Here is a 25,905-nt window from a genome sequence, read left to right as displayed (position 1 = left end):
GGGGGGGGGCATCTGGCTTACTAGCAGTACATGTGAAAAGGATCTAGGGGTCTTGGTGGACCACAAGCTTAACCTGAGTTAACAGTGTGATGCAGCAGCAAAAAAAGCTAATGCTATTCTAGGCTGCATCAACAGAAGTATAGTGTCCAGATCAAGGGATATGATAGTACCACTCTATTCTGCCTTAGTCAGACCACACTTGGAATACTGTGTCCAATTCTGGGCACCACAATTTAAGAAGGATGTTGACAAGCTGGAATGTGTGCAGAGGAGGGCAACCAAGATGATCAAGGGTCTGAAAACGAAGCCTTATGAGGAGCGGTTGAAGGAGCTTGGTATGTTTAGCCTGGAAAAGAGGAGACAGAAAGGAGATATGATAGCCATCTTCAAATATCTTAAGGGCTGTCACATGGAGGAGGGAAGATGCTTGTTTTCTCTTGCTCTGGAGGGTAGGACTCGAACCAATGGCTTCAAGTTGCAAGAAATAAGATTCCGACTAAACATTCAGAAAAACTTTCAGACAGTAAGAGCTGTTCAGCAGTGGAACAGACTCCCTCGAGAGATGATGGACTCTCCTTCCTTGGAGGTTTTTAAACAGAGGTTGGATACTTTAGCTCAGAGACGAAGGGAGGCATCGTGACACCTGGGGCGAGTGTAACGACGTAGGACGCATGTGCTGTATGTAGCGACGCCACACATGCGCTGTATAGTGGTTTGCCACTGGTGCCGCTCCAGCACTGTACAGACAGTGCCGGGATCCCTCCGGCGCCGCTACAGGCACGAACAGAGGGTCCCGGCACTATCCGTACGGCGCTGGAGCGGGGCCAGTGGCAAACCGCTATACAGCGCATGTGCGGCATCGCTATGTATAGCGCATGCGTGCGACGCTGCACATGCGCTGTACTTAGTGGTTTGCTGCCAGCGCCAGGATCATCTGCTCACAGCTGCAGCTGCGAAGGATCCTCCAAAGGCGGCTGCAGCGGTGCAATGGCTGCTTACGCCACCGCAAGCCCCTGCGGGGTGACTTCTTGTCACCCCCGCAGGCATGGAACCCGGGGCATACCGCCCCCCGCCCTCCGTTGCGATGCCACTGCTTTAGCTGAAATTCCTGCATAGCAGGGGGTTGGACTAGATAACCCTTGAGGTCCCTTCCAAGATTCTATGATTCTATTTCTCCAATGAAAATAGCAACGTCCTAAGGAAAAGTGGAGGGATGCGGGTGGCGCTGTGGGTTAAACCACAGGGCCTAGGACTTGCCGATCAAAAGGTCAGCGGTTCGAATCCCCGTGACGGGGTGAGCTCTCGTTGCTCGGTCCCTGCTCCTGCCAACCTAGCAGTTCGAAAGTGCGTCCGGCGGGAAGGTAAACGGCATTTCTGTGTGCTGCTCTGATTCGCCAGAAGCAGCTTAGTCATGCTGGCCACATGACCCAGAAGCTGTACGCCAGCTCCCTTGGCCAATAAAGCGAGATGAGCGCCGCAACCCCAGAGTCAGTCACGACTGGACCTAATGGTCAGGGGTCCCTTTACCTTTACCTAAGGAAAAGTGGGCCATTCTGGGATCAAATCAGAAACTAGGATGGCTTCTGTAAATCCGGGACTGTCCCTGGAAAACAGAGGCACTTGGAGGTCTGAATATATGCTTCACACTGGACACAGTTGTGGTTAGTTCAGCGCTGCTAAGTGGAGAAACTCTGGACCTAGGAAGGGTACAGAAGTGACAAGTCAGGAAGTCAAATGCTCTCCTTGCAACTTCTCCAAAGCAAACAGTGTTCGTGACCCCACACAGAACTCAGTAGAGATCTTACCTCTCACGTAAAACCTGCAGGTGCTTTCTCTTAATGAAACAAGCCTGGCAGGAATGTCAAGTATATTCTTTTGCTCCACCACACCAGCAGTGTCTCAATACGCAAGGAATGGGATACGTCGACATACTTTTTCTGGCCCAGAAGGAAGGGGATGGCTCTGAACAAACAAGTGTGACTCCCTTCAAGAGTGCGTATTATCAGGTTAGGTAAGCACGAAGGTGACAAACGAGAGTTTCTGCTAAAACTCATCGCAGTGCGTGTGTGATGCAATTCTGAGATACACTTATATATGCTGTGCTTCACCAGGCAGACCTGAAGTTTTCGTTTTGTTTTCCCAGATCCATTTCTGAAGGAATGTCACTGTGGATTCCAGCCTAGCTCATTGCAGTCTCAGATAAGGCTGCCAACTCCCTCCCCCCCAACCTCTGGCAAAGTCCTTGTCCTTTTTAACAGTTGCCAATGGTTGAAGGTTTCCTGACTGGAAAATATCTGTGAACAGCACAGAAAGCCCGCCGGGAAAACAAAACTGGTGGAACTGAGGTGCAAGCCAGCTTTTGCTGAGCAAGTCCTTGCCTACTTGGACCTAATGTACCTCAGTGTACTGTGAAAAAATAGAGGGAAAAGAATTGTGAAATACCAAAGAGAGCTGTAAAGTGGATAGGTAGTAAGAACAGTTGAATAACAAGTAACAGTGCAAGCTAGGCGCTTGGGTACATACCGTATTTTTAAACACACACCCTAAGAACTGAGTTTATCCCTCACTGAACTTCCATTCCCAGCATCCTTAACAAACTACAGTTCCCAGAAGTCTTAGGGGCAGGGGGTGTCCGCATCCTAAGTATGTAACTAAGGGGTTTACTTCCTATATGTCCATCTCTCCCTTGCTTTTTTATTGGGCCAGGCTCTAAAAGAGTGAAATTGCATTCTAAATCCATACTGTTACTTTTTAAATGGTGGTAAGTGGACACAGGTGGCGCTGTGGGTTAAAGCCTCAGCGCCTAGGGCTTGCCGATCAAAAGGTCGGCGGTTCGAATCCCTGCGGCGGGGTGCGCTCCCGCTGCTCGGTCCCAGCGCCTGCCAACCTAGCAGTTCAAAAGCACCTCCGGGTGCAAGTAGATAAATAGGGACCGCTTACCAGCGGGAAGGTAAACGGCGTTTCCGTGTGCGGCTCTGGCTCTGGCCAGAGCAGCGATGTCACGCTGGCCACATGACCCGGAAGTGTCTCCGGACAGCGCTGGCCCCTGGCCTCTTAAGTGAGATGGGCGCACAACCCCAGAGTCTGTCAAGACTGGCCCGTACGGGCAGGGGTACCTTTACCTTTTAAGTGGTGGTGGGTTCTGTTTTTTTTAATGTTGTTTTAGACCCATCTCATACGGTCCACACTGACTGGCAGCCACTCTCCAGAATTTCAGGCAGAAGTCTCTCCCATCGCTACCTAGATGCGCTGCGGTTGAGCCTGGGATGTTTTGCATGAGAAACAGGTGCATGCAGCTACAGCCCTTCCTAAAAATGCTTCCTGGGAAATTCCAGGAGAGCTATATAGTTTAAAATGAATAAATGGAGGAGGAGGAGGAACAGGTGCTCCCAAACTGTTTTCCGCTTGCCTCGTGGTGCTTTCTAGGCATGGGTGTGAGCAGCTTTTTGTTTGTCCCACCACTTTTCCCAGGAAAACCTGCTGAAAATAATAATTTAATAATTGATCCCCCCCCCCCGGTGGGTTTTCTGGGGCAGGGGAAGCGGCAAGACAAGCAAAAGTGTGGATGAGCCCTTTGTTAGGGCATGAAGGTACTTTGTGGCATCATCTAGCTAGCAGCTCCCAAGGCATGGGCTTTCCATTTTGCATTTCAAATAACCCCATGCCATTTAGTAAGAATACACCTAGACCAGGGTTTCCCAAACTTGGGTCTCCAGCTGTTTTTTTGGACTACAACTCCCATCATGCCTGGTTGGCAGGACCAGTGGTCAGGATGATGGGAGTTGTAGTCCAAAAAACAGCTGGAGACCCAAGTTTGGGAAACCATGAGTAGACATTTGCTGGTTTTTAACACTTAGGCTTTTCCGTGCTTCCTACTGTGTTTGGGACTTTGTAGTTTCAAGAAAAGATGAGTGAGAGGTGACAAGATAGAAGTTATAAAAGTATGCATTGCATGGAGAAATTGGAGAAAGAAAAGTCCGCCGGCGTCCCCCACTACCTCCTCTTATAAACACTAGAATTTGTGGACCTCCACTGAAGCTGAATGTTGGAAGATAAAAGAAAACACTTTGCCATTCAGTGCAAAGTTAAACTATGGACCTAACTCCCACAGGAGGCAGTGGTGACCACCAACCTGGCTGGCTTTAAGAGAGGACTGATGGAGAGAAATACCGTATTTTTCACTCTATAAGACACACTTTTCCCCTCCTAAAAAGTAAGGGGAAATGTGTGTGCGTCTTATGGGGCGAATGCAGGCTGCGCAGCTATCCCATAAGTCAGAACATCAAGAGAGACCGCGAAAGCAGCGATCCCTCTTGCTGTTTTGACTTCTGAGATAGCCGCGCGAAGCCTCTTCAGGGCAATGGGAGGAACGCTCCCCCTGCCCTGAAGAGCTTGGCATGGCTATCCCAGAAGCCAGGATAGCAGGAGGAATCGCTGCTTTCGCTGCACAACGATCCCTCTTGATGTTCTGACTTTGCTTCACTGGAGAGGCACTACGCAGAGAGGGAGAGAATTTTTTTTTCTTGTACTCCTCCTCTAAAACTAAGTGCGTCTTATGGTCGGGTGCGTCTTATAGAGCGGAAAATACAGTAGCTTTAAAAGAAGGCTGGTGATGGCAACTGGCCGTGACAGCTATGCTCTGCCTCTGCAATCAGAGGCAGTAACACTTCTGAATGTCACTTGCTGGAAACAAGTGGAGAGTGGTTGTGCTCGAATCCTGCTTGCAGTTTTCCTACAGGCCTCTGTGAGGGAACAGGATGCTGGACAAGATGGGCCATGGGCCTGATCCGGCAGACTTATATTCTGATCTGACTATATTGTGGATTGCTGTAGTGGCTGTATACCGCCCCCATTATGTATATACAAAAGAGACAGCTTGCATCCACTGATCTTCCCAAGTGTTAAGGCACTCACAGTCGCCATGGGTGATGGGGAAACAGGGAGCTCAAACAGGCTGTGGGGGTTGAGGTGTGGGAGGCAGGTTTGGAAAGGGAAAGGGAAAGCAGAGATCCAAGCTGCTATATGAGCAGTGCTAACAGGGAGCCTTCTAGACAAATTATATTTTAATTTGCTGGTTTTAACCTTCAAAGCCCTATACGGCCTAGGACCCTCGTACCAATGGGACCACCTCTCCTGGTATGTCCCACAGAGGAACTTATGGTCTTCAAACAAAAACATCTTGAAGGTCCCAGGCCACAGAGAGGTTAGGCTGGCCTCAACTAGAGCCAGGGCTTTTTCAGCTGTGGCTCCGATCTGGTGGAATGCTCTGTCACAAGAGACTAGGGCCCTGCAGGACTTGACATCTTTCCGCAGGGCCTGCAAGACAGAGCTGTTCCACCAGGCCTTTGGCCACGGCACAGCCTGACTCCCTCCTTTGGCAATCCTCATAGAACTTCTAGCCCAATGGTTGCCATTAATTTGATTGGAATTAATTTTATAATGAAATGATTTTAGAATGTTTTATCATTTTACTGTTGTTAGCCGCTCTGAGCCCGGTTTTGGCTGGGGAGGGCGGGATATAAATAAAATTTATTATTATTATTATTATTATTATTATTATTATTATTATATTTGAAACATGCATAACTTAGTTGACTACATGGCATACCAGAAACTAATTGGGGGTAGGGTGGGGAGAGAAAAAGAACTGTAACAGGCCACACCAACATCCTACCAAAACTAGGTGTCCACACTAGGACATGACCCAAAATCCTCTGCAACGCAAGTTTCTTTTAAACATAACATGAACGCTCATTGTGGCCTTCTCTTTGGGTTCATTCCATAGAGCTTCAGTACTATTTAAAGGTCCACAGCCCCATGGGCAGGCCTGGTCGTGCATTGATTTTCTTCATCAAATCTATACCCATAGAGCATCACACAAACACTGGAGGGAAAGAACAAGGCCATTGGTTTTGCCCATGTAGTTGGAGGCCAATAAATACATATATAATACATAAATAATTAATGTTTCAAATGCAGTTCATTGGTTTTTATTAGACATTCTGCGTTATTGTTTTTATTTTGCATTTTTATGTTATGAACCACCCTGAGATCTATGGATGAAGGGGTGGTATAGAAACATAGCTGTCAACTTTCAGATTTGAAAATAAGGGATCAGCAGCCTCGAAAATAAGGGGACAGTCTACGGGATATCTAACAATCCGGGATAGCAACAGGAAGCAGCGGGAAACGGTGCTGGAATAATGGAATTTCCTGCAAAGAAAGGGAAGGTTGACAGCTATGTATAGAAATCAAATAAACAAACAGAATTCTGTGTTAGCCATTTCAGGGCAGCACTGGTAATCTGTGGCAAGGATTGTTTTCAGCAGACAAAACTGATGCTGAAAGGGTTTTTCTCAGAGCAGAAATTTTGAAAACCACTGCCGCTTTGCTGTTCACAGCCAGCACCAAGGCTTGAAAGGCAGTCTGTTTCAGCCGTAAGAATACTTGAGGTAAAAGCAGACTGGGAAGGTAGGCCTCAGTGGGGAAGAAGAGAAGCAGGACTTCCACTTACTGACTCTTGCCTTGCTTCCTACTCCAGCCTTATGGCTGCTTTTGAGTTTACATTTCATGGATATGTGATTGATTCATATCCGTCACAGTGCCTTGCAGCATTATTCATTCAGATTTCTATATAAATTGCCCAACAACAGGCTAATAAATTTACATGCTTATCCTCCTCTACTGCAACAATACTGTTGGGTAAGTAAAGCTGAGAATTAACTTCCCAAAGATCACTGTGAGAACAGGATGCTAGACTAGATGGTCTAATCCAGCAGGTTTTTTAAAATTTCACCTAAGGGCACAAAGTGAGCTTATTGTTATACCAGACATATTAACTTTGGGAAAAGTGGTAGCATGAGGAAGCCTTCCCATTAATCCCAAGCAGAAAGTAAACATTTTCCACCGCTAGTTTCATCATTTAGGGTCAAAGACAGCTCCATTTTACTACCTGAAGCTCAAAACAGAAAGATCAGAACATGTGGAGCTTTGTCTCTCCCTGTCTCTATTGGTATGATTAGAAAATATAATTATCACCCTATACCTGGACTGTAATAAGAGTTTCACATTACATTTTTAACATGTGCTATTCACACATGTTTCTTTCAACCCCTAAAAATGTGACATTTGCGCTTGTGGTTCCGAAATTGTGTGCCAGGGCACATACAGGAGGGCTTGACATGAGTGTCCAGAAATTAAGCTGCCATGTTTGATGCATTCACCACTCTAAACCCATTACAGTAATGGAGGCCCAGGCAGCCTTGATTTTCCACGACTACCAATATAAGGGCAGTGACATCAGTGCAAAAGGTTGAACTGAGATTCCTTAACACAGCCTGCAGTACAGCTAACAGGGATGAGAGGACCACAGAAAAACCACCACTGCCAAAAAACATAGTCTTGCCCCTGACCTCTGACTGACTATCCAAAAACAGGAGAGTGGGGTGCTGGGGGGCAAAGAACTTTTTGCAAGTAGGATGTCTGCCTGGTTTTTTAATTTTTTTTAATTAGAAAGAGAGGGAGAGGGATGACTGAAACTATGGTATGTGTCTCTGTCTGCATGTTTTGAGGTGGGGTGGAGTGTGTGTCTAATTTGAACCAAGGAAAGGTGTTTGGGGAAACCTGCATTGGTGCACAACAAAGAGGCGTTTCTTATTAACATATTTATTTGATGTTTGTCTCACCTATGGATCCAGAAGGATTCCCAACACAGCTTCCATTAAAATAATACAATATAATAACGCTATCACATATAAACGTGCATACGAAAACGAATCTGACTTGGTTGCTAAATGCATACATGATAAACATTCGTTTCACTTCTGTGTATGAGATTGCCCTAACTCCCAATTTTATCTGACAGCGAAGTTCAGGAGAGGTTTAGGGTTAATCCACACTGACTTTTGCTCCGAGTGATTAGTTTCAGTGCCGAGTCTGTGATTCTACTGGTTAAGTTTTCTTCCCTGTTCAACTGGGTCACGGCGGAGCAAATCTGAACCTCGGTTGAAGGATCCATTGAATGTTAGTGCATGGGACATAATTTGTCATAGACTTGACTGGATCTCCACATTAACAACCACCATGTTTAAAGTTTTTTATGTCTATCTACCCACTAGTAACTTCTGCGGAAGGGTCTGCAATCCTCCAGTTCGGAAGGAAATATTTCACTTGGGCAACCTTTTTGGTCCAGGAGCACAACTGGATGGGGGGGGGGGGAAATGCTTTGGGCAGCACCTACTCTGGTTGCTTCTCTCCCCGCCTAGCAAACTCTCCACACCCCTAAGACAGAAAGAGAGACAGCACAGGCACAAATTGCTTTTCCATGGGATTTGTGTGAATATCAGATCCAATAGAATTAAATTATATCCTTTTGAATCTGAATGATTTTACAAAAAACAAACAAAAAACCACTGTCAAATTAAAACTTACCGTATTTTTCGTCCCATAGGACGCTCCGCCCCATAGGACGCACCTACTTTTTTGGGGGGGAAATAAAGGAAAATTTTTTTCCCTTTATTTCCCCCCCCAAAACCAGGTCGGGGAACAGTGGGATGGCGGTGTTGCGCCTCCCCGCTGTCCCCCGAGCTTGTGGGGCTGGCCGATGTCTGCCTGGCGCGAGGGGCGCTCTGCTTCAGGGCGCCCCGCGCGTCGGGCGGCAGGCTACTGTCCGCAGCATGGGGAGCCCTGTTTCAGGGCGCCCCACATGCCCCCCTGGTGCGCAAGGCTTGCGGGCACCTGCGCGAAGCATGGGGCATCCTCCAAAGGGCACCCCGTGCTCCGGGCTGCAGGCTGCTGCCCGCAAGCGTGAGCACCCGGGGGGAGATCCCCCGGGTGCGCAAGGCTTGCCGACACCTGTGCGGAGCACGGGGCGTCCTCCGAAGGGCGCCCCGTGCTCCGCGCTGCCGGCTGCCGCCCGCAAGCCATGCGCGCCCAGGGGGAAATCCCCCGGGTGCGCAAGGCTTGCCGACACCAGCGCGGAGCACGGGGCATCCTCCGAAGGGCGCCCCGTGCTCCGTGCTGCCGCCCGCAAGCCATGCGTGCGGGGGGGGGGAAATCCCCCGGGTGCGCAAGGCTTGCCGACACCAGCGTGGAGCACGGGGCATCCTCCGGAGGGCGCCCCGTGCTCCGCGCTGCCGGCTGTCGCCCGCAAGCCTTGTGCTCCCGGGGGGAGATCCCCCGGGTGCGCAAGGCTTGCCAACACCAGTGTGGAGCACAGGGCGTCCTCCGGAGGGCGCCCCATGCTCTGCGCTGCAGGCTGCCGCCCGCAAGCCTTGCGCGCCCGGGGGAACTCCCCCCGGGCGTGTAAGGCTTGCGGATAGCTTCCTGGAGCCTGGAGAGCGAGAGACATCGGTGGGCACCGACGCCTCTCGCTCTCCAGGCTTCAGCGAAAGCCTGCATTCGCCCCATAGGACGCACACACATTTCCCCTTCATTTTTGGAGGGGAAAAAGTGCGTCCTATAGGGCGAAAAATACGGTACATTGGTAAACTGCACAGTAAAAATCACAGATTTGGTGAATTCCAGGACCACAAAAATATTGACCCACGGCATAGGTCCTCGTAGTTCTCCACCAACAAATCAATGTAAATACATAAGTAAACACAGAGGAAACCTACAATTACCCAAAGCAGCCATTGAGTGGTGGCTTTTGTCTGTTTCCTCCAGTGAGCCAGTGTCAGATGTTGGTGTTGGCCCGTCTTTTCCTGTTTATGGTTATAACTGGATCACTTTAGGTCTGTGGAAATACAATTTGTATACCAGCCTATGAGAACTATAGGTTTGCAGGGATCCTGGAAAGGACTTTTACACTGGTGGCCCTCATCCAATTCCTAATGAAGTTTTGATGTGAAGATGCACTTGTTCTCTGCCACTTTTGTGGAATGATTTTAACTGGGCTGTGGAGGTGGTGAATCTGCTTTTATTCAGCAGTATTGTTCTATGACTGAACAGAGCAGAATGCTTTTATGGCTATTTTATGAGTATTAGAATCATAGAATTGTAGAGTTGGAAGGGACCACAAGGGTCATCTAGTCCAACCCCCTGCAATGCAGGAAACTTTTTGCCCAATGTGGGGCTTGAACCCACGTCCCTGGGAATAAGTGTCTCATGCTCTTCTTGAATGCTTTAAAGTTTTAAACTATGCCATTTTTATATTGTTGCTATGTGTTGTTTCATTCACACATTGTGCTTTGTGAGGATACTTTCTTGAAAAGGGGGATTAAAATCTATTCAATTGGATTAAATTAAAATTGCACAACTGCGTACCTTCTGGAGAAAAGACTTCCAGAAAATTTTCTAGGAATAAGATCATGGAATTCATAGGAACTTGGGCATAGTTAATTTGGGAAGTGAATATCTGAAAGTATAAACTAATAAATACAATAGTGCGTAGGAAGAATCCCTGTCATCAGCATCCCATTAGCCTGCATGCGATATAGCATGGTTAGGAAACTAGCAACAAAGCAACCCGCGCCAAGAAAAGGTAGTGATTAGGTAGGAGTGTTCTATGTGCTCACCAGAAGTTTCTAGGCACCTAATTTGTAATAGCAGATATTAAGCGTGACTGTGCTACAGGAAAAGACCATGAATATTCCCATTCCACAGAGCCTTCTTGCTTTTGTCATCTGCATTGTTAATTACCTTCAGGAAAAAAGGTAATATACCTTGGAATCTTATGTCTTCACATCTGCCCAACCCTGACTTTCGAAATGTGCTTACTTTTGACATTTCTTTCCTAATAATAGCAACAGAAGCATAGCAACAGAAAGACATGAGGCATTTAATTTCTAATGTAAATATTAGTTTCCTAATGTACGTAGGCACTGCAGATGTGTGAACCTTAAGACACTACATACCCAGTGAAGTAACACAGGCAAACTGCATTGTTGCATTCCTTCACTGTTGAGCATTCATCCTGGTTTACTTGCACAAGTTTACATAGAGGTTAGATTATGTCTAGTATTTATTGAGCATTTGTTCTGATTTATGTGGAGGTTGTGTTATTATGAGCATTCATCCCAATTTGCTTGAATAGTGTTTATATGTTACTCATTTGCTCATCAAAACCTTTTCAGTACATTTATGTCACTTTCCTTACCACAAAGTTTGGGGTTTTTTTAGTGTCTTTGTTGTGGTAGTATGCCAAAACACTTTAATATACTTTAATTGTGCAAACCTTCATCCCCTTCATGGATCACTGCCTTGCCGTGGCGAAGGGGCTTGAAGAACTCAGAGAAGCTATGAACTATGCCAAGCAGGGCACCCAAGATGAACAGGTCATAGTGGAGAGTTTTGACCAAACATGATCCACCTGGAGGAGGAACCGGCAAGCCACTCCAGTATCCCTGCCAAGAAAACTCCATGGACAAAGACAACAGGCATATAAAAGTTATGACGCTGGAAGATGAGCCCCTCAGGTCGGAAGGCGTCCAACATGCTACTGGGGAAGAGCGGAGGGCAAGTACAAGTAGATCCAGAGCTGATGAAGCGGCTGGGCCAAAGCCGAAAGGACGCTCAGTTGCGGATATGCCTGGAAGCGAAAAGCGAAAGGAAAGTCCAATGCTGTAAAGAAAAATATTGCATAGGAACCTGGAATGTAAGAACCATGAACATGGGTAAGTTGGAGGTGGTCAAAAATGAGATGGCAAGAATAAATATTGACATCCTGGGCATCAGTGAACTAAAATGGACGGGAATGGGTGAATTCAGTTCGGATGACCATCATATCTACTACTGTGGGCAAGAAACCCGTAAAAGAAATGGAGTGGCCCTCATAGTCAACAAAAGAGTGGCAAAAGCTGTACTGGGATGCAATCTCAAAAATGATAGAATGATCTTGATACGAATCCAAGGCAGACCTTTTAACATCACAGTAATCCAAGTTTATGCACCAACTACTGGTGCTGAAGAAACTGAAATTGACCAATTCTATGAAGACTTACAACACCTTATAGAAGTGACACCAAAGAAGGATGTTCTTCTCATTATAGGGGATTGGAATGCTAAAGTAGGGAGTCAAGAGATAAAAGGAACAACTGGCAAGTTTGGCCTTGGAGATCAAAACGAAGCAGGGCAAAGGCTAATAGAGTTCTGTCAAGAGAACAAGCTGGTCATCACAAACACGCTTTTCCAACAACACAAGAGACGACTCTACACATGGACATCACCAGATGGGCAGCATCGAAATCAGATTGATTATATTCTCTGCAGCCAAAGATGGAGAAGCTCTATACAGTCAGCAAAAACAAGACCTGGAGCTGACTGTGGCTCAGATCATCAGCTTCTTACAGCAAAATTCAAGCTTAAACTGAAGAAAGTAGGAAAAACCACTGGGCCGGTAAGATACAATCTAAGTCAAATCCCTTATGAATACACAGTGGAAGTGAGGAACAGGTTTAAGGATTTAGATTTGGTGGACAGAGTGCCTGAAGAACTATGGATGGAGGCTCGTAACATTATACAGGAGGCAGCAACGAAAACCATCCCAATGAAAAGGAAATGCAAGAAAGCAAAGTGGCTGTCCAATGAGGCCTTACAAATAGCGGGGGAGAGAAGGCAAGCAAAATGCAAGGGAGATCGTGAAACATACAGGAAATTGAATGCAGATTTCCAAAGAATAGCAAGGAGAGACAAGAAGACCTTCTTAAACAAGCAATGCAAAGAAATAGAGGAAAGCAATAGAATGGGAAGAACCAGAGATCTGTTCAAGAAAATTGGAGATATGAAAGGAACATTTCGTACAAAGATTTCCATAATAAAGGACAAAAGTGGAAAGGACCTAACAGAAGCAGAAGACATCAAGAAGAGGTGGCAAGAATACACAGAGGAATTATACCAGAAAGAAACGGATGTCTCATATACCCCAGGTAGTGTGGTTGCTGACCTTGAGCCAGACATCCTGGAGAGTGAAGTCAAATGGGCCTTAGAAAGCACTGCAAATAACAAGGCCAGTGGAAGTGATGGTATTCCAGCTGAACTATTTAAAATTTTAAAAGATGATGCTGTTAAGGTGCTACACTCAATATGCCAGCAAGTTTGGAAAACTCAGCAGTGGCCAGAAGATTGGAGAAGATCAGTCTACATCCCAATGCCAAAGAAGGGCAGTGCCAAAGAATGCTCCAACTACCGCACAATTGCACTCATTTCTCACGCTAGCAAGGTTATGCTTAAAATTCTACAAGGAAGGCTCAAGCAGTATGTGGACCGAGAACTCCCAGAAGTGCAAGCTGGATTTAGAAGAGGCAGAGGAACCAGAGACCAAATTGCAAACATGCGCTGGATTATGGAGAAAGCTAGAGAGTTCCAGAAAGACATTTACTTCTGCTTCATTGACTATGCCAAAGCCTTTGACTGTGTCGACCATGGCAAACTATGGCAAGTTCTTAAAGAAATGGGAGTGCCTGATCACCTCATCTGTCTCCTGAGAAATCTCTATGTGGGACAAGAAGCTACAGTTAGAACTGGATATGGAACAACTGACTGGTTCAAAATTGGGAAAGGAGTACGACAAGGCTGCATTTTGTCTCCCTGCTTATTTAACTTATATGCAGAATTCATCATGCGAAAGGCTGGGCTGGATGAATCCCTAGCCGGAATTAAGATTGCCGGAAGAAATATCAACAACCTCAGATATGCAGATGACACAACCTTGATGGCAGAAAGTGAGGAGGAATTAAAGAACCTTTTATTGAGGGTGAAAGAGGAGAGTGCAAAATATGGTCTGAAGCTCAACATCAAAAAAACGAAGATCATGGCTACTGGTCCCATCACCTCCTGGCAAATAGAAGGGGAAGAAATGGAGGCAGTGAGAGATTTTACTTTCTTGGGCTCCATGATCACTGCAGATGATGACAGCAGCCACGAAATTAAAAGACGCCTGCTTCTTGGGAGAAGGGCAATGACAGGCCTAGACAGCATCTTGAGAAGTAGAGACATCACCTTGCCAACAAAGGTCCGTATAGTTAAAGCTATGGTTTTCCCAGTAGTGATGTATGGAAGTGAGAGCTGGACCATAAAGAAGGCTGATCGCCGAAGAATTGATGCTTTTGAATTATGGTGCTGGAGGAGACTCTTGAGAGTCCCATGGACTGCAAGAAGATCAAACCTCTCCATTCTGAAGGAAATCAGCCCTGAGTGCTCACTGGAAGGACAGATTGTGAAGCTGAGGCTCCAGTACTTTGGCCACCTCATGAGAAGAGAAGACTCCCTGGAGAAGACCCTGATGTTGGGAAAGATGGAGGGCACAAGGAGAAGGGGGCGACAGAGGACGAGATGGTTGGATAGTGTTTTCGAGGTTACCAGCATGAGTCTGACCAAGCTGCGGGGGGCAGTGGAGGACAGGAGTGCCTGGCGTTCTCTGGTCCATGGGGTCACGAAGAGTCGGACACGACTAAACGACTAAACAACAACAACAATTGTGCAAACCTTAATTTCTGGTACACGCTTTAATTCCTCCTACATTTCTGGAGGCAACCTTTGTCAGCCAATGATGACAACGACAATGGCATTTTCAGGAGCCATTAGGAATTTCCAAAGGCATGTAACATCTCTCTGAATATGGCAACTCCAGGTGTAATTATTTTCTTAGTATTCATAGTTGATTTTTAAGATGATCTATGAGAAATAATAATAGAAATCAGAAAGAAGAGTAACAAAAATCAAGAGGAAAAACTTGAAACATTTTGAGTGGGGACCCAGATAAATCGTCCCTTTACGTAGTACAAAACAACTGGGAGGTACATGAGTTTCCAATAATTAAACTGTGTCTCCGTTGTTGAAGACCTTGGACTTCTGAGGAACCATTAAAAATCCAGACTTCTGTTATATTTATTCTCTATGTTAATTCATTTAGATGGATACAAGTTTAGTATATGTCTGTCCCATGAATAATAATAATAATAATATTTATACTCTGCCCATCTGGCTGCGTTTCCCCAGCCACTCTTGGCAGCTTATAGCATACATAAAACATAGTAAAATATCAAACATTAAAAACTTCCTGATATAGGGCTGCCTTCAGATGTCTTCTGAAAGTTATGTAGTTCTTTATCTCCTTGACATCTGAAGGGAGGGTGCCAGTACCAAGAAGGCATTCTCCTGAAAACACAGGATGCAACCCTGCACTTAACTTTGCATACTTAAGCTTAAGGGTAAATCCCACTAGAATCAGCAGGAAGGATATGAGACACATGTATAGGATCGTGGCACACATCTCATTTGTTCCAATGAGTAAGAATGTTCGTATAACCGTTAAGTGCTGAATTAACATGCCGAAGCTTGGGGCACCTGTTCTTTTCCTCAGAAGTGGGGAATTTCATTCTGTGAAGGCTTTCCCTAAGGTGCTGGTGAGGTAGAAATTGAGCTTGCCAGAATCTTGACCCGGCAACATCCCCATTGCCAGGCTGGTACCACTGAAGAAACATAGGGAAGTGATGTCCTTGGGATATAGCTTGCTTCAAAGAAATAAATAAAAATGTTGCCTATTGACAGCTTAGGGGTGAGGGAAAGGCCTCACTCCTCAACAGCATTTGCTCACTGTTGATTTGTATTTATTTATTGCATTTACAGCCACCTTTATCTTCCAGGGAGCTCAAGGTGGTGCAAATGGTTCCCCTCCACACACACACACACACACACCATTTTATCTTCACAACAACCCTGTGAGGTAAGTTAAGGTTAGGTGACGCAGTTAGGCACACCAGGCCAAATTTGGGCCTACGAGGGAAGCCTGAAATGTCGCCTGGAGAGTTCAAGCCTGGTTAAAAAAAAAAAAAAAAGCACAACGGGCTCTTTGCAAGCAACTCGAACCCAGCTTCGCTCCCCGCCATCCGAATTAACATCGAAATCGAGCTAAGCCTATTGTTTAGCAGCTCTGCCATGACCCGAAACTGACCTACTATTCCTAGGCTTTAAAAGGGGGCGCGGTGCTCAGTGGAAGCTTTTGAGGTGTTTACTTCTTGCAAATAAACTTATCGAAGTAGGTTTCTCCTTTTCCCTCTTTCTTTCTCTCTCTCTCTCTTGGTGGGGGGACAGAAAAGCGAAGAAACCCAACTGTGCAGATTAGGGGCCAAGAGAGGTGGGGGGGGGGACACCAAGGATTTCGGGTGTCACCTTTGGATGTGACCTTGGTGTCTCTTCCCAAAACGCGTAAACCTGACGCTGAAGCGGCATAATCCTGATCGCGCAGATAAAGAAAAGAGAGAGAGAAACAATCGCTGTGCTCCCCTGCTTTTTAAAAAATGAATAAGTAAACTCGGATCTTGCACGCCCTCCTGGCGCGCGATCAAAAGGCGCGCACAGGTTGCGCTTTGCTCAACGCGGAGCAGGGCGTGTGCCTTTGGAGCCTTCCCGCCTTCTTCTCCACCCCTTTCCTTCTCCTCTTTCTTCTCCTTCTCCTCCTTTTCTGAATCGTTGGTGCGATCTTCGCGACTCCAACTGAGTCACGCAACTCAGGTGCCTGGGAGGACCCAGCATGGGCTTTGCGTCTTGCTCCCTGATTTCGGGAACAGCAACTGCTCGGCTCCGCTCCGGCCCCGCGCTATCCGAGGCAACCAGCACCAGCACCAGCACCACCACCGCTCGCCTCTCGGCCGCTGCGACTTCGCTGAAGCGATAGCTATCTCCTCGAAAAGCCAGCCAGACCAGTTGGATGCCTTCTTGCGCTGCAGGTCCCTCTCGTCGGAAACTTTCGCCTGCTGCTCATCCCCGCTCCGGCTTGCTCGACTTCGAAAGCGCCCGCCACCCTCCGCACGGCTCGGCGGCCGGCTCTCCTGCCAAGCAAATGGCTAACCCTAACGCGCTCTCCAATGGACACCTGCACTGCCGCCAGAACGGGCACAGCTTATCCAAACGGGACGTTCGCAAGAAAAACGGGGTGGTTAAAGAGACCAAGGTGAGCTTTGCATTTCCGGTCCCAACTCTGGAACCCTTGGCTAACCAAACTAAGCCATATACTTTTAAGCCTTCTACTTGTGTGCAGTGGGGCGATTTAGCTGTCTCCCCCCCCCCAAAAAAAAATAATACACTGTACATGGGAATGGGGTCACTCATCTTTTCTAACGCCCCAGCATCTTCAGGTCAGAAAGGCTTGATTTGCATCTGTTTTAGGCCCATCTCCCCTTCCCTGCCCTCCTCTTTCTGATTACTTTTTGGCATGGCATATAGCTGTTATACTGTTTTAAATATATGGTTATTCTCCTAGAAGCTCATATGGGGGTAGCGCATGAGACTGAGATTCAGTTGTGGGTTCGGACCCCCACATTGGGCGAAAGACTCCTGCAGTGCAGATGACTCTGGAGGTCCCTTCCAACTCTACAAATCTACGATTATTAGTAGCTTGAAACACTGCTTTTGATTAAAAAACAAAAACTGAAACATCTCTTCTCCCGCCCCCAGCATATGAATGCAGGGTGGTCTTATTGTTGCATGCAAAAATGAGGGGCAACTTGTATGTGATACGTATTTGTCCCGGTGTTCGTTTCACAGCTGGACTCCAGGTCAGGGTTCTTGTTAAACTATACTGTCCACATTTGATGTCTCGTTGAGTTGCCTCCTTTGCTTTATCTTCCTCTGATTCAGCTCTCACACCTCCAAAGTTTTCTAACAGGTTGCCGGGTGTCAGCTTGCAAAACAGGTCTTTGCTGAAGTTTGAGAAGCAGGTGTGGGTGGGTTGGAGGGAGGGCTCTTCCCCATATAAGAAAAAACAACAATGCTTGTGTGGTTGTGGTGAAGATGAAAGTGGGACATGAGGAAGTTTCCCATGTCTGACCGCTGGTCCACCTAGCAGAGGCGGCTTTAGAGCAGTGTGACCTGTTCCGCCACACTGGGGGCCGAGCCTAGGGGGCGTCACAACTATGACGTAGCAAATTGAACAGAATGGAAGGCTGGGGGCATGTGTGCCGAATTTTGACATCGCACAGGGCCGAACTTGCCCCTGCATCAAGCTTTGTGTGGTCTATGTGATTGGTCGTCAACCAGTGTGTTTGGAGTCACTAATGCGTGGCAGCGACATACTGCCATACAAATAAATGGTGTGTGCATATTTGTGTGTGTGTGGTCTCCAAACACATGTTTGGGTTAACAGTGAGCCCCAGATCTGAAAAAGCTGAGAACTACTGCTGCAATGATGGTTAGTACCTCTTCAGAGCTTCAGACACACGTCTTTCCCACCTGGAATTGGATGGAAACTTCGTGCCCTTTGCATGCAAAACACTTGCTCTTAACACTGAACTACAGCCATTTTCACCCCCAAGGCTGGAGGTGGGGAACCTGTAGCCCTTGTGATGCTGTTGGGCTACAACTCCCAGCATCTCCAGCCAGACTGCTCTATGGTCAGGGATGATGGGAGTTGCAGTTCAAAATCTGGAGGGCCTAAGGTGAAAACCGAGTTTCTTTATAATAAGTCAAAGCTTCAAGAGGTAAGAAATAGATTGTATATGAGACTTCAAGTGCTGTGGTTTTGTTCAGTGAAGTAAAAAAAAAAAGGTGTTGGTTCATACGTTAGTGTTGCTTGTTGAATAGTATCTTGCTTCTTACTTGTGAAGAAGCAAAATACCATGGTGGTAGAACAGCTGTTGATTGCTTTGCTTTCCAAACTTGGAGGCTTTCCAAACACAAACTTCCTATCTAGAGTCGCTTCCTACTGTGAACTGCATACACGGCTATGCTTATTAAGTAGACGCACCCAATGCCTTGTCCAAGGAGTGTCTATGGGTGTCTCCTGCTTGCTTGGCATAAAACCTTAGTGTGAAGATGGGAGGGAAGAATACTTGTGCAACTTATGTGGAGGGATGTTCTGGGTGACTTCCATTCAGTCTGAGAGGTTCAGGATTTTGATACTGGGCTCAGCCAACAGCAGAACAATGGGAGAGGACTCTATGCAAGGAAAGAAATCCTTCAGCAAATCTATTGATCTGCCTTAAGGGAGATACAGGCAGCCAATCAAATTTAACATACACCCCTGGCTATTTTTTTTTTGCTTAATGGAAGTTTGTTGGGATGTACTGGATATTTCCAGTATAATATAATCATAACTGCCTATACCTTTCTGCATTTCATTTCCTTCTGTCCTCATTGCTTGCTGCCCCTGCCCCGGTTGGGTATATTGCGGGTGAGTAATCTGTGGTCCTCCAGATATTGCCAAACTAGAACTCTCATGAACCCCAGCCAGTATGGCCAGTGACCAATGAGGATAGGAGTTGGTGTTGTTGGGTTCCCCATCTTTGGTGTGCGAGCGTGTTATCTGAAACTCAGGATAACACTTCATACGTTTGACAATGTGGACTGTAGTTCATTCAAGCTTATGTCACAATGTGTTAGTCTTTAAGTTTCCGTCTGTTGTAGCAAAAACAACTTTGGATATTCCCTGTAACCTTTTACTAGTAATGTGTGGCACTAGCGGCGTAGCGTGGGTTGTCAGCACCCGGGGCAAGGCAAGTAATTTGCGCCCCTAACCGTTAACCTGCCACCACTGCCAGCTTCTTCTTGCTGCTGCCTGGGCTGGGGTATTTATGGTAAGGTAGCCACGGCGGCGGGTCCGTGTCAGGTGATCTGAGGCGAGTTGCCACTGGCGCTGCTGCCCAAACGACGCCACTTGCCCGGAGGAGGAGGGCAGAGAGGCGAGGAAAATGCAACATGGCCCAGCAGCTGCAGCAGCAGCAGCGGCAGGGCTGTGAGGAGGGGCTGCCTGGCGCGCCCTCCGTGGCCCTGACGTGCGGGGACCGTGGCGAGCGCTGAGAGCCACTGCCTGCCGGACGCCTTCAGCCCGGATGCGCGCACAGCTCGTCAGTTCCGCGAGACATGGGGCTCTGCTACAGCCTGCGCCCGAGGCTCTTCGGCGACTCCGGAGGCGGCGAGTGCGCCCCCCCCCCAGATGTTGCGCCCGGTGCGGCCGGCCCCCCCTGCACCCCCCACGCTACGCCACTGTGTGGCACTACTCTTCATCTACCTCCTGATAAGCCTAGAACACTTTCTGAACTCTTCTTTGCCCCTTTGCTATTCTGTGAGCCTTTAGGATAACTAATTGTTGACTCAACTGTTTCTGGAGTCTGTGTACTCCCCGTTTCCTGTTCCGAAGCTTGGTTTCAGATGAGAGCAGGGTCACCTGCAGACCATACCTTTAAAGCACATGGCTTTCCCCCAAAGAATCATGGGAACTGTAGTTTGTTAAGGGTTCTGGGAATTGTTGCTTGAAGAGGGGTAAACAGTTGTTCCCAGGATTATTTTTGAAAAGCCATGAGCTTTAGATGTACAGTATGCGGTGATTACAATTCGCAATGAAATTCTCCCTTCCCATCAGAATTCTGTGTGTATGCTTCAAGTCTGAGTGACACTTGTTAGAGCGCTGCGTAAAGGAAAATGTGTTGTTAAAGCGCAGGTGGTTTGATGAAGGTTGTAACGGTGCATTCCTTATAGCACTGAACTGACATTTTTATAGTATTGGGCTAGACTGAAAGTCTGTTCTCAACGGTTTTGCCCATTGTTTGCTCTGAGACACTGAACCAATACCATTTTAAGTGATGCAGCAGTCACATCAACTGGAATGCTAGCCTCAAACCAGTCAAGGATCTGCTGCTCTCTTTTGCCAAAAGAGGACATAGCTGTGTTGTAGGATGCCTCTTTGATGTAGTTCCACCTTGCTTCAACGCTGTCTCTGGGGCAGTTCAATAGTGCTTGTTTGACGGAATCAGAGAAGCGTTCACAAAGTTCAGATATGACTGATGGGTAGTGTTGATTTGAGGCCTCGCTTTGGGCTATGGGTCTTCTGTGGCTGGAGAAGGATCTTACTCATCACTGGGGAATGATCCATGTCACAGTCTGCATCATGGTAGTTCCATGTAACAGTGCCAATCACCTGGTGACAAGTCCAGCCCACGGTGTGACCTGGGATGTCTCCAGGACAGTCACTGTTTTGCCTTGATAGAGGTGAGCATGCTTGTGATGCAAAGGCTGTGAAAGCAGCACAGTTCAAACAGCCTTTGTCCTTTCTCGTTCATGCTGTCAATACCAAAGTGGCCTACAGAGTTGTCTCATATGTGATGATCGTTCTCAACTCTGCCACTGAAATCTCCTAGCAGGAATAGGTGCGACCAGCCTGGTCTAGTTCCTCGTGTAATAGGTCTCTGGACTGTATGTCAGAGCACATACTGGGAGCATAAATGCTCAAGATGTTAACTGGACTGGAAGTGATTGAGAGATGAATGGAAAGCAAGCATTCTGAACCCTCAGTTGGCAGTTCTGTTGCAGACAGAAGGAAGTTCCTTACAGCTAATCATATGCCATGAATATATGGTACTTTAGGATGCCTTCCTTGCCAGAAAAAGGTATAGCTCTCCTCTCACAGGCTGCCATTCAAAGAAAGTCTGATCTCCTGTAAAGCATTGATGAAAGAGTTGAACATTTTCGACTCACAGTCAATGATGGCCATCTGTATGTTGTTTCTTTTCTTTCTTTATTGCCTCGTGCAGTTTTTCAGGTAGATAGCGGCGGGCCAACATTAAGGCTGCCTGGCTTAAGCTGAGACATGATGAGCTCCCCCACTGCCAAAAGCAACCTATAGCACTCGTACCTTATGCCAATCAGGCAGAGCTTATAATTCGTTCCGGCTGCCTCCCATGTTGCTTTTGCTGCATTAGCAGCACCAAAGTGACCTTTCTGGGGTGCAAGCCTGGGGCAGTGTATATGGAGGTCCTGGCTGCCTAGACAACAAGACTCCTCTCTCAGACTCACTGATGTGGTCCAGAGGGAAGCAGAGCAATATGTTTGGCACCAGCTTGGCTGCAGGAGTTGCCAGAATTAGGCGTACATGGCACCGTCCAACAGTCTTAGGGATTCTACTCTGGATCTGCATAGAGTTTACTCCTTAGCCTTTTCTTCTCCCAAAGATGTCCCGCAAGGCAGCGGATAGATACTATTATTCAGGATTTGCTCCAAAAGCCTTTCTCACAAATGTGTACAGTGGTACGTCAGGTTACAGATGCTTCAGGCATAGCTGTCAACGTTTCCCTTTTTTAAAGGGACATTCCCTTATTCCGAATAGAATTCCTCGCAAGAAAAGGGAAAAGTTGACAGCTATGGCTTCAGGTTACAGACTCCGCTAACCCAGAAATAGTAATAATAATAATAAATTTTATTTAGTACCTCGGGTTAAGAACTTTGCTTCAGGATGAGAACAGAAATCGCGCAGCGGCAGCGGGAGGCCCCATTAGCTAAAGTGGTACCTTGGGTTAAGAACAGTTTTAGGTTAAGAACGGACCTCCAGAACGAATTACAGTGGTGCCTCGCAAGACGAAAAAAATCCGTTCCGTGAGTCTCTTCGTCTAGCGGTTTTTTCGTCTTGCGAAGCAAGCCCATTGACAGCTTAGTGGATTAGCGCTATTAGCGGTTTAGCGGCTTTTAGCGGCTTAGCGGATAAGTGGCTTAGAAAAAGGGGAGGGGAAGGGAAAAAACCCACAGGAACTCGCAAGACATTTTCGTCTTGCGAAGCAAGCCCATAGGAAATTCGTTTTGCGAAGCACCTCCAAAACGGAAAACTCTTTCGTCTAGCGAGTTTTCCATCTTGCGAGGCATTCGTCTTGCGGGGCACCACTGTAAGTTCTTAACCCAAGGTACCACTGTATAGCCACAAAGCAGCAGAGGTTTAGGATCAGAGTTTTCTGTCTCCAAGATGGGTTATCTTCCCAGGTCAACAAGCCCCATCTGCCACCCACTTCCCTCTACAGCACTGCAGAAACTACCTTCTTGACAATTGGACCTATAATTGGTCTCATGTGCTCAATCCACTGGGGCCCGTCTATGCATGCAGGGGAAGTCCCTAACTAAATGATGGTTTGAGGCCTATCGTCTACCCTCACATGGTTTAGCCAGCCAGTTGAAGTTGTTTCCTGTGGTGTGGCCACCGTCAAATGCTGGCTGCTTCTAGGATCCACAGGTGAGAGCTGAATGCAGGATGGGGACCAAAGGTGGGCAAATTATCCCAGAAGAAGCATGAGGTGTGGTCCCCCCTCCCACCAGAGGTACTAACCCTACCCTAAAACCCCATACACCCCAGGAGAGGATTAGGGTTTGGGGAATGTGGGCTGTGAGGAGTGTGTGTTTCTAAAAGGTTGCTGTAGACACAGGTGCTTCAAGAGGAAAGAGCCAAAGGACACCCATCACCCCCCTCTGCTTCTTTTCCCACACTGCAGAATACGCACACATCACTTACTTATGTAGCTTTCAAACTGTCAGTGGTTTGGAGTGGACAGTTCCACTGTAAACCAGCTGGTGCTATAGGAACGTAGGAAGCTGCCTTATGGTTAAATTGTTCCACCTAGTCCAGTATTGATTCTAGTCCAACTTCAGAGTCCTAAACAGAGCTCCAGCATTACCTGCTATCTGATGCTTTATAGAACAGCACAGGCATGTTCCATGTCTGGGTGGTACACTGCAACTTTTTTGTTGCAGGTCGCACTTGTTTTTGTTGGATTAAGTCATTGGTTCTCAAGCTTTTTTCCCTGTGAACCATACTTTCAGAATAAAAATAGGCTTGCGCCACACCAAAGTTTTTATTGATAGGAAAGACACTGGAAATCAAAAATAAACAGTGCTTCGCAGTGCTTGATTCTTAATGTAGAACACAACTGAGTTTATCATATGATCATGGGACACCCAGGAAGTGCAGCTATGTAAGGACATGAATCATTCCCCAAATATAATATTGATTGTCCTTGAATCTTCCTTCCACACTTGCAATCCTCAAAGTGCCACACCCTTTGAGAAACACTGGATTAAGTGCTGCTAGGACCTTGGTTTGAAAGAGACCTGGAGATCCCTTGCTGAAGAAGACATTCTTGCAGACAAGAGTTGCCATATTTTGATTTCATATTGTTTGAGACCAGCAGGTTTCCCTCACTTGCCAGGCTTTGGGAAGGGAGTAAAGAGCTCTGACAGTGTCCCAGAGCTCTCACACCACCTTCACAGACCCCAGTAAACAGCCTCATGGGGCAGGCAGTTTTGGGGGTTCCTGGCTTGTGCAATGTTGCCTTTGTGCAAAAACCCCCAGAGCTGAACCCTTGCACACATGGCAGGCCCACCGTACTCCTTTTCTCCTCCCATTATTTTTAGTTGCTGTTTTTTGCCTTTGGTGCACATGCAACAATGGACATGTTCAGTTCAGATGGTGGCTTGTTTAAATACGACAGGTGTCTTTGTCTCCCTTTTTGCCTAATGCAATTACAGGTGGAACCTGCCCCCACAATAGATCATTTTGTCATGAGGGCTTGGCAAAGCAGAAGGAGGAACTAGCTATTTATGTAGGGCATCTACAGTTATACAACCAATTTTTATGACTCCGCAAACTGTGGGGAAGAAGGTTTGAAGAAACCTTCACAACCACTTAGTTTTCTTTTCGCAAGAGCTATGTGCAAAAATAAAAGTGTAACGTGATCACTGCCCAGAGGGCTGATGGCCTTCGTGAGATATGAAGAGAGGCCTGGCAACTGCCTTATGTAGAGGCAGTCCTTCCAACTCTCTTAATCTGTTTGTGGCTCTTCTTGTTAAGGATTATCTTAATGTTGTAACAAGGCATAGGACAGAGCAGACTGTGCTTGGAAACTGAAATGGATTAACGGAATGAGCCAGAGCCTACTGTTTTTCTCCATGCATCCTGTTTTTCCATTTGTTTTTTTCTGATTGGCTTCTTGGTGGTCTGCCTTCTTGTGCAGGTATACTCTGCCTCTCAGAGAAATTAGATTTCATGATCTAATTGTCATTGTCTGCTCCCTTGATGGCTTTACGCAGGGACACGTGAATCCATTTGCCAAGTTCACCACCACCGTCACTTCTCTCTGGCAAATGCCATAGGTCGCCAGCACACATTCACTGAGCTACAGGCTGCTACTTTCTCCCTTGACCCAGTGTTAGAAACTCAGATATATAAGCTACAGGTAGGTGCCAAATGGCTCCTTAAACCAGGGTTACAGTCACCAAAATGGAATGCCTAGTGGCTATTTTGGGGCCAGATGACTCGAAAGCCTTATACAGTCGTACCTTAGTTCTTGAACGCCTTGGTACTCATATGTTTTGGCTCATGAATGCCAAAAACCCAAAAGTGTTTCGGTTTTTGAACATTTTTTGGAAGCCGGACGTCCGACGCTGCTTCTGCTTCAATGCAGGAAGCTCCTGCAGCCAAACGGAAGCTGTGCCTTGGTTTTCGAATGTTTTGGAAGTCAAACAGACTTCCGGAACAGATTACGTTCGAGAACCAAGGTATGACTGTATTTCAATATGACTTTTTGGTTTCTGAAATTCGTTTTGGTAAAATATAACAGATAGAATTCTACAGGATGTGGAATTAGTGTGTGAAAACAGTCAAGATCCAAGGATCCCCAGGCATGCACTCCAGATGGTAGAGATGTTAGGCATCATCCTGGTGCCCAGGCACCTTAATTTGGTCACAAGTGGCCAATAGCCAGGTGCAAAATGCACCTGGCGAATTTTGAACACTGCTCCTGGCACCACCATTGGGGCTCAGCATGTGTTGCATGCTTTCTTGGGAACTTGCGGGTAACAGTCATAGAATCATAGAGTTGGAAGAGACCACAAGGGCCATCGAGTCCAACCCCCTGCCAAGCAGGAAACACCATCAGAGCACTCCTGACATATGGTTGTCAAGCCTCTGCTTAAAGACCTCCAAAGAAGGAGACTCCACCACACTCCTTGGCAGCAAATTCCACTGTCAAACAGCTCTTACTGTCAGGAAGTTCTTCCTAATGTTTAGGTGGAATCTTCTTTCTTGTAGTTTGGATCCATTGCTCCGTGTCCGCATCTCTGGAGCAGCAGAAAACAACCTTTCTCCCTCCTCTATGTGACATCCTTTTATATATTTGAACATGGCTATCATATCACCCCTTAACCTCCTCTTCTCCA

At 46.9% G+C, this 25,905-nt stretch overlaps 1 protein-coding gene and 1 long non-coding RNA gene across 4 annotated transcripts in view; one reads left to right on the top strand and one right to left on the bottom strand.

The window, feature by feature from the left end:
• Nucleotides 1-6,085: 6,085 nt before the first annotated feature.
• Nucleotides 6,086-16,137, bottom strand: LOC307212682. 3 transcript variants are annotated; one of them, XR_013837092.1, is made up of 5 exons: nucleotides 15,893-16,137; nucleotides 14,425-14,613; nucleotides 9,476-9,736; nucleotides 7,903-8,425; nucleotides 6,086-6,213 (listed from the first exon to the last, which is right to left on the bottom strand). It is a non-coding gene; the product is annotated as an uncharacterized lncRNA (long non-coding RNA). The 3 variants fall into 3 exon arrangements; XR_013837093.1 differs by lacking the exon at nucleotides 6,086-6,213 and having other exon boundaries at nucleotides 7,650-8,425; nucleotides 9,476-11,176; XR_013837094.1 differs by lacking the exon at nucleotides 6,086-6,213 and having other exon boundaries at nucleotides 7,650-8,425.
• Nucleotides 16,138-16,146: 9 nt separating this feature from the next.
• The window catches only part of SPTLC3 (serine palmitoyltransferase long chain base subunit 3), a 65,167-nt gene continuing 55,408 nt past the window's right edge, over nucleotides 16,147-25,905 (top strand). The window contains exon 1 of the mRNA XM_079969882.1: nucleotides 16,147-16,891. Within this exon, the coding sequence (XP_079826008.1) occupies nucleotides 16,649-16,891 (243 nt within the window). The 5' untranslated portion in view covers nucleotides 16,147-16,648. The remainder of the gene's footprint in view (nucleotides 16,892-25,905) is intronic.

Source organism: Podarcis cretensis, assembly GCF_951804945.1.
Source record: "Podarcis cretensis genome assembly, chromosome: 3".
NCBI classification, from domain to species: Eukaryota; Metazoa; Chordata; class Lepidosauria; order Squamata; family Lacertidae; genus Podarcis; species Podarcis cretensis.
The sequence above is the reverse complement of the archived record's forward strand: the minus strand, read 5'-3'. Positions and strand labels throughout refer to the sequence as shown.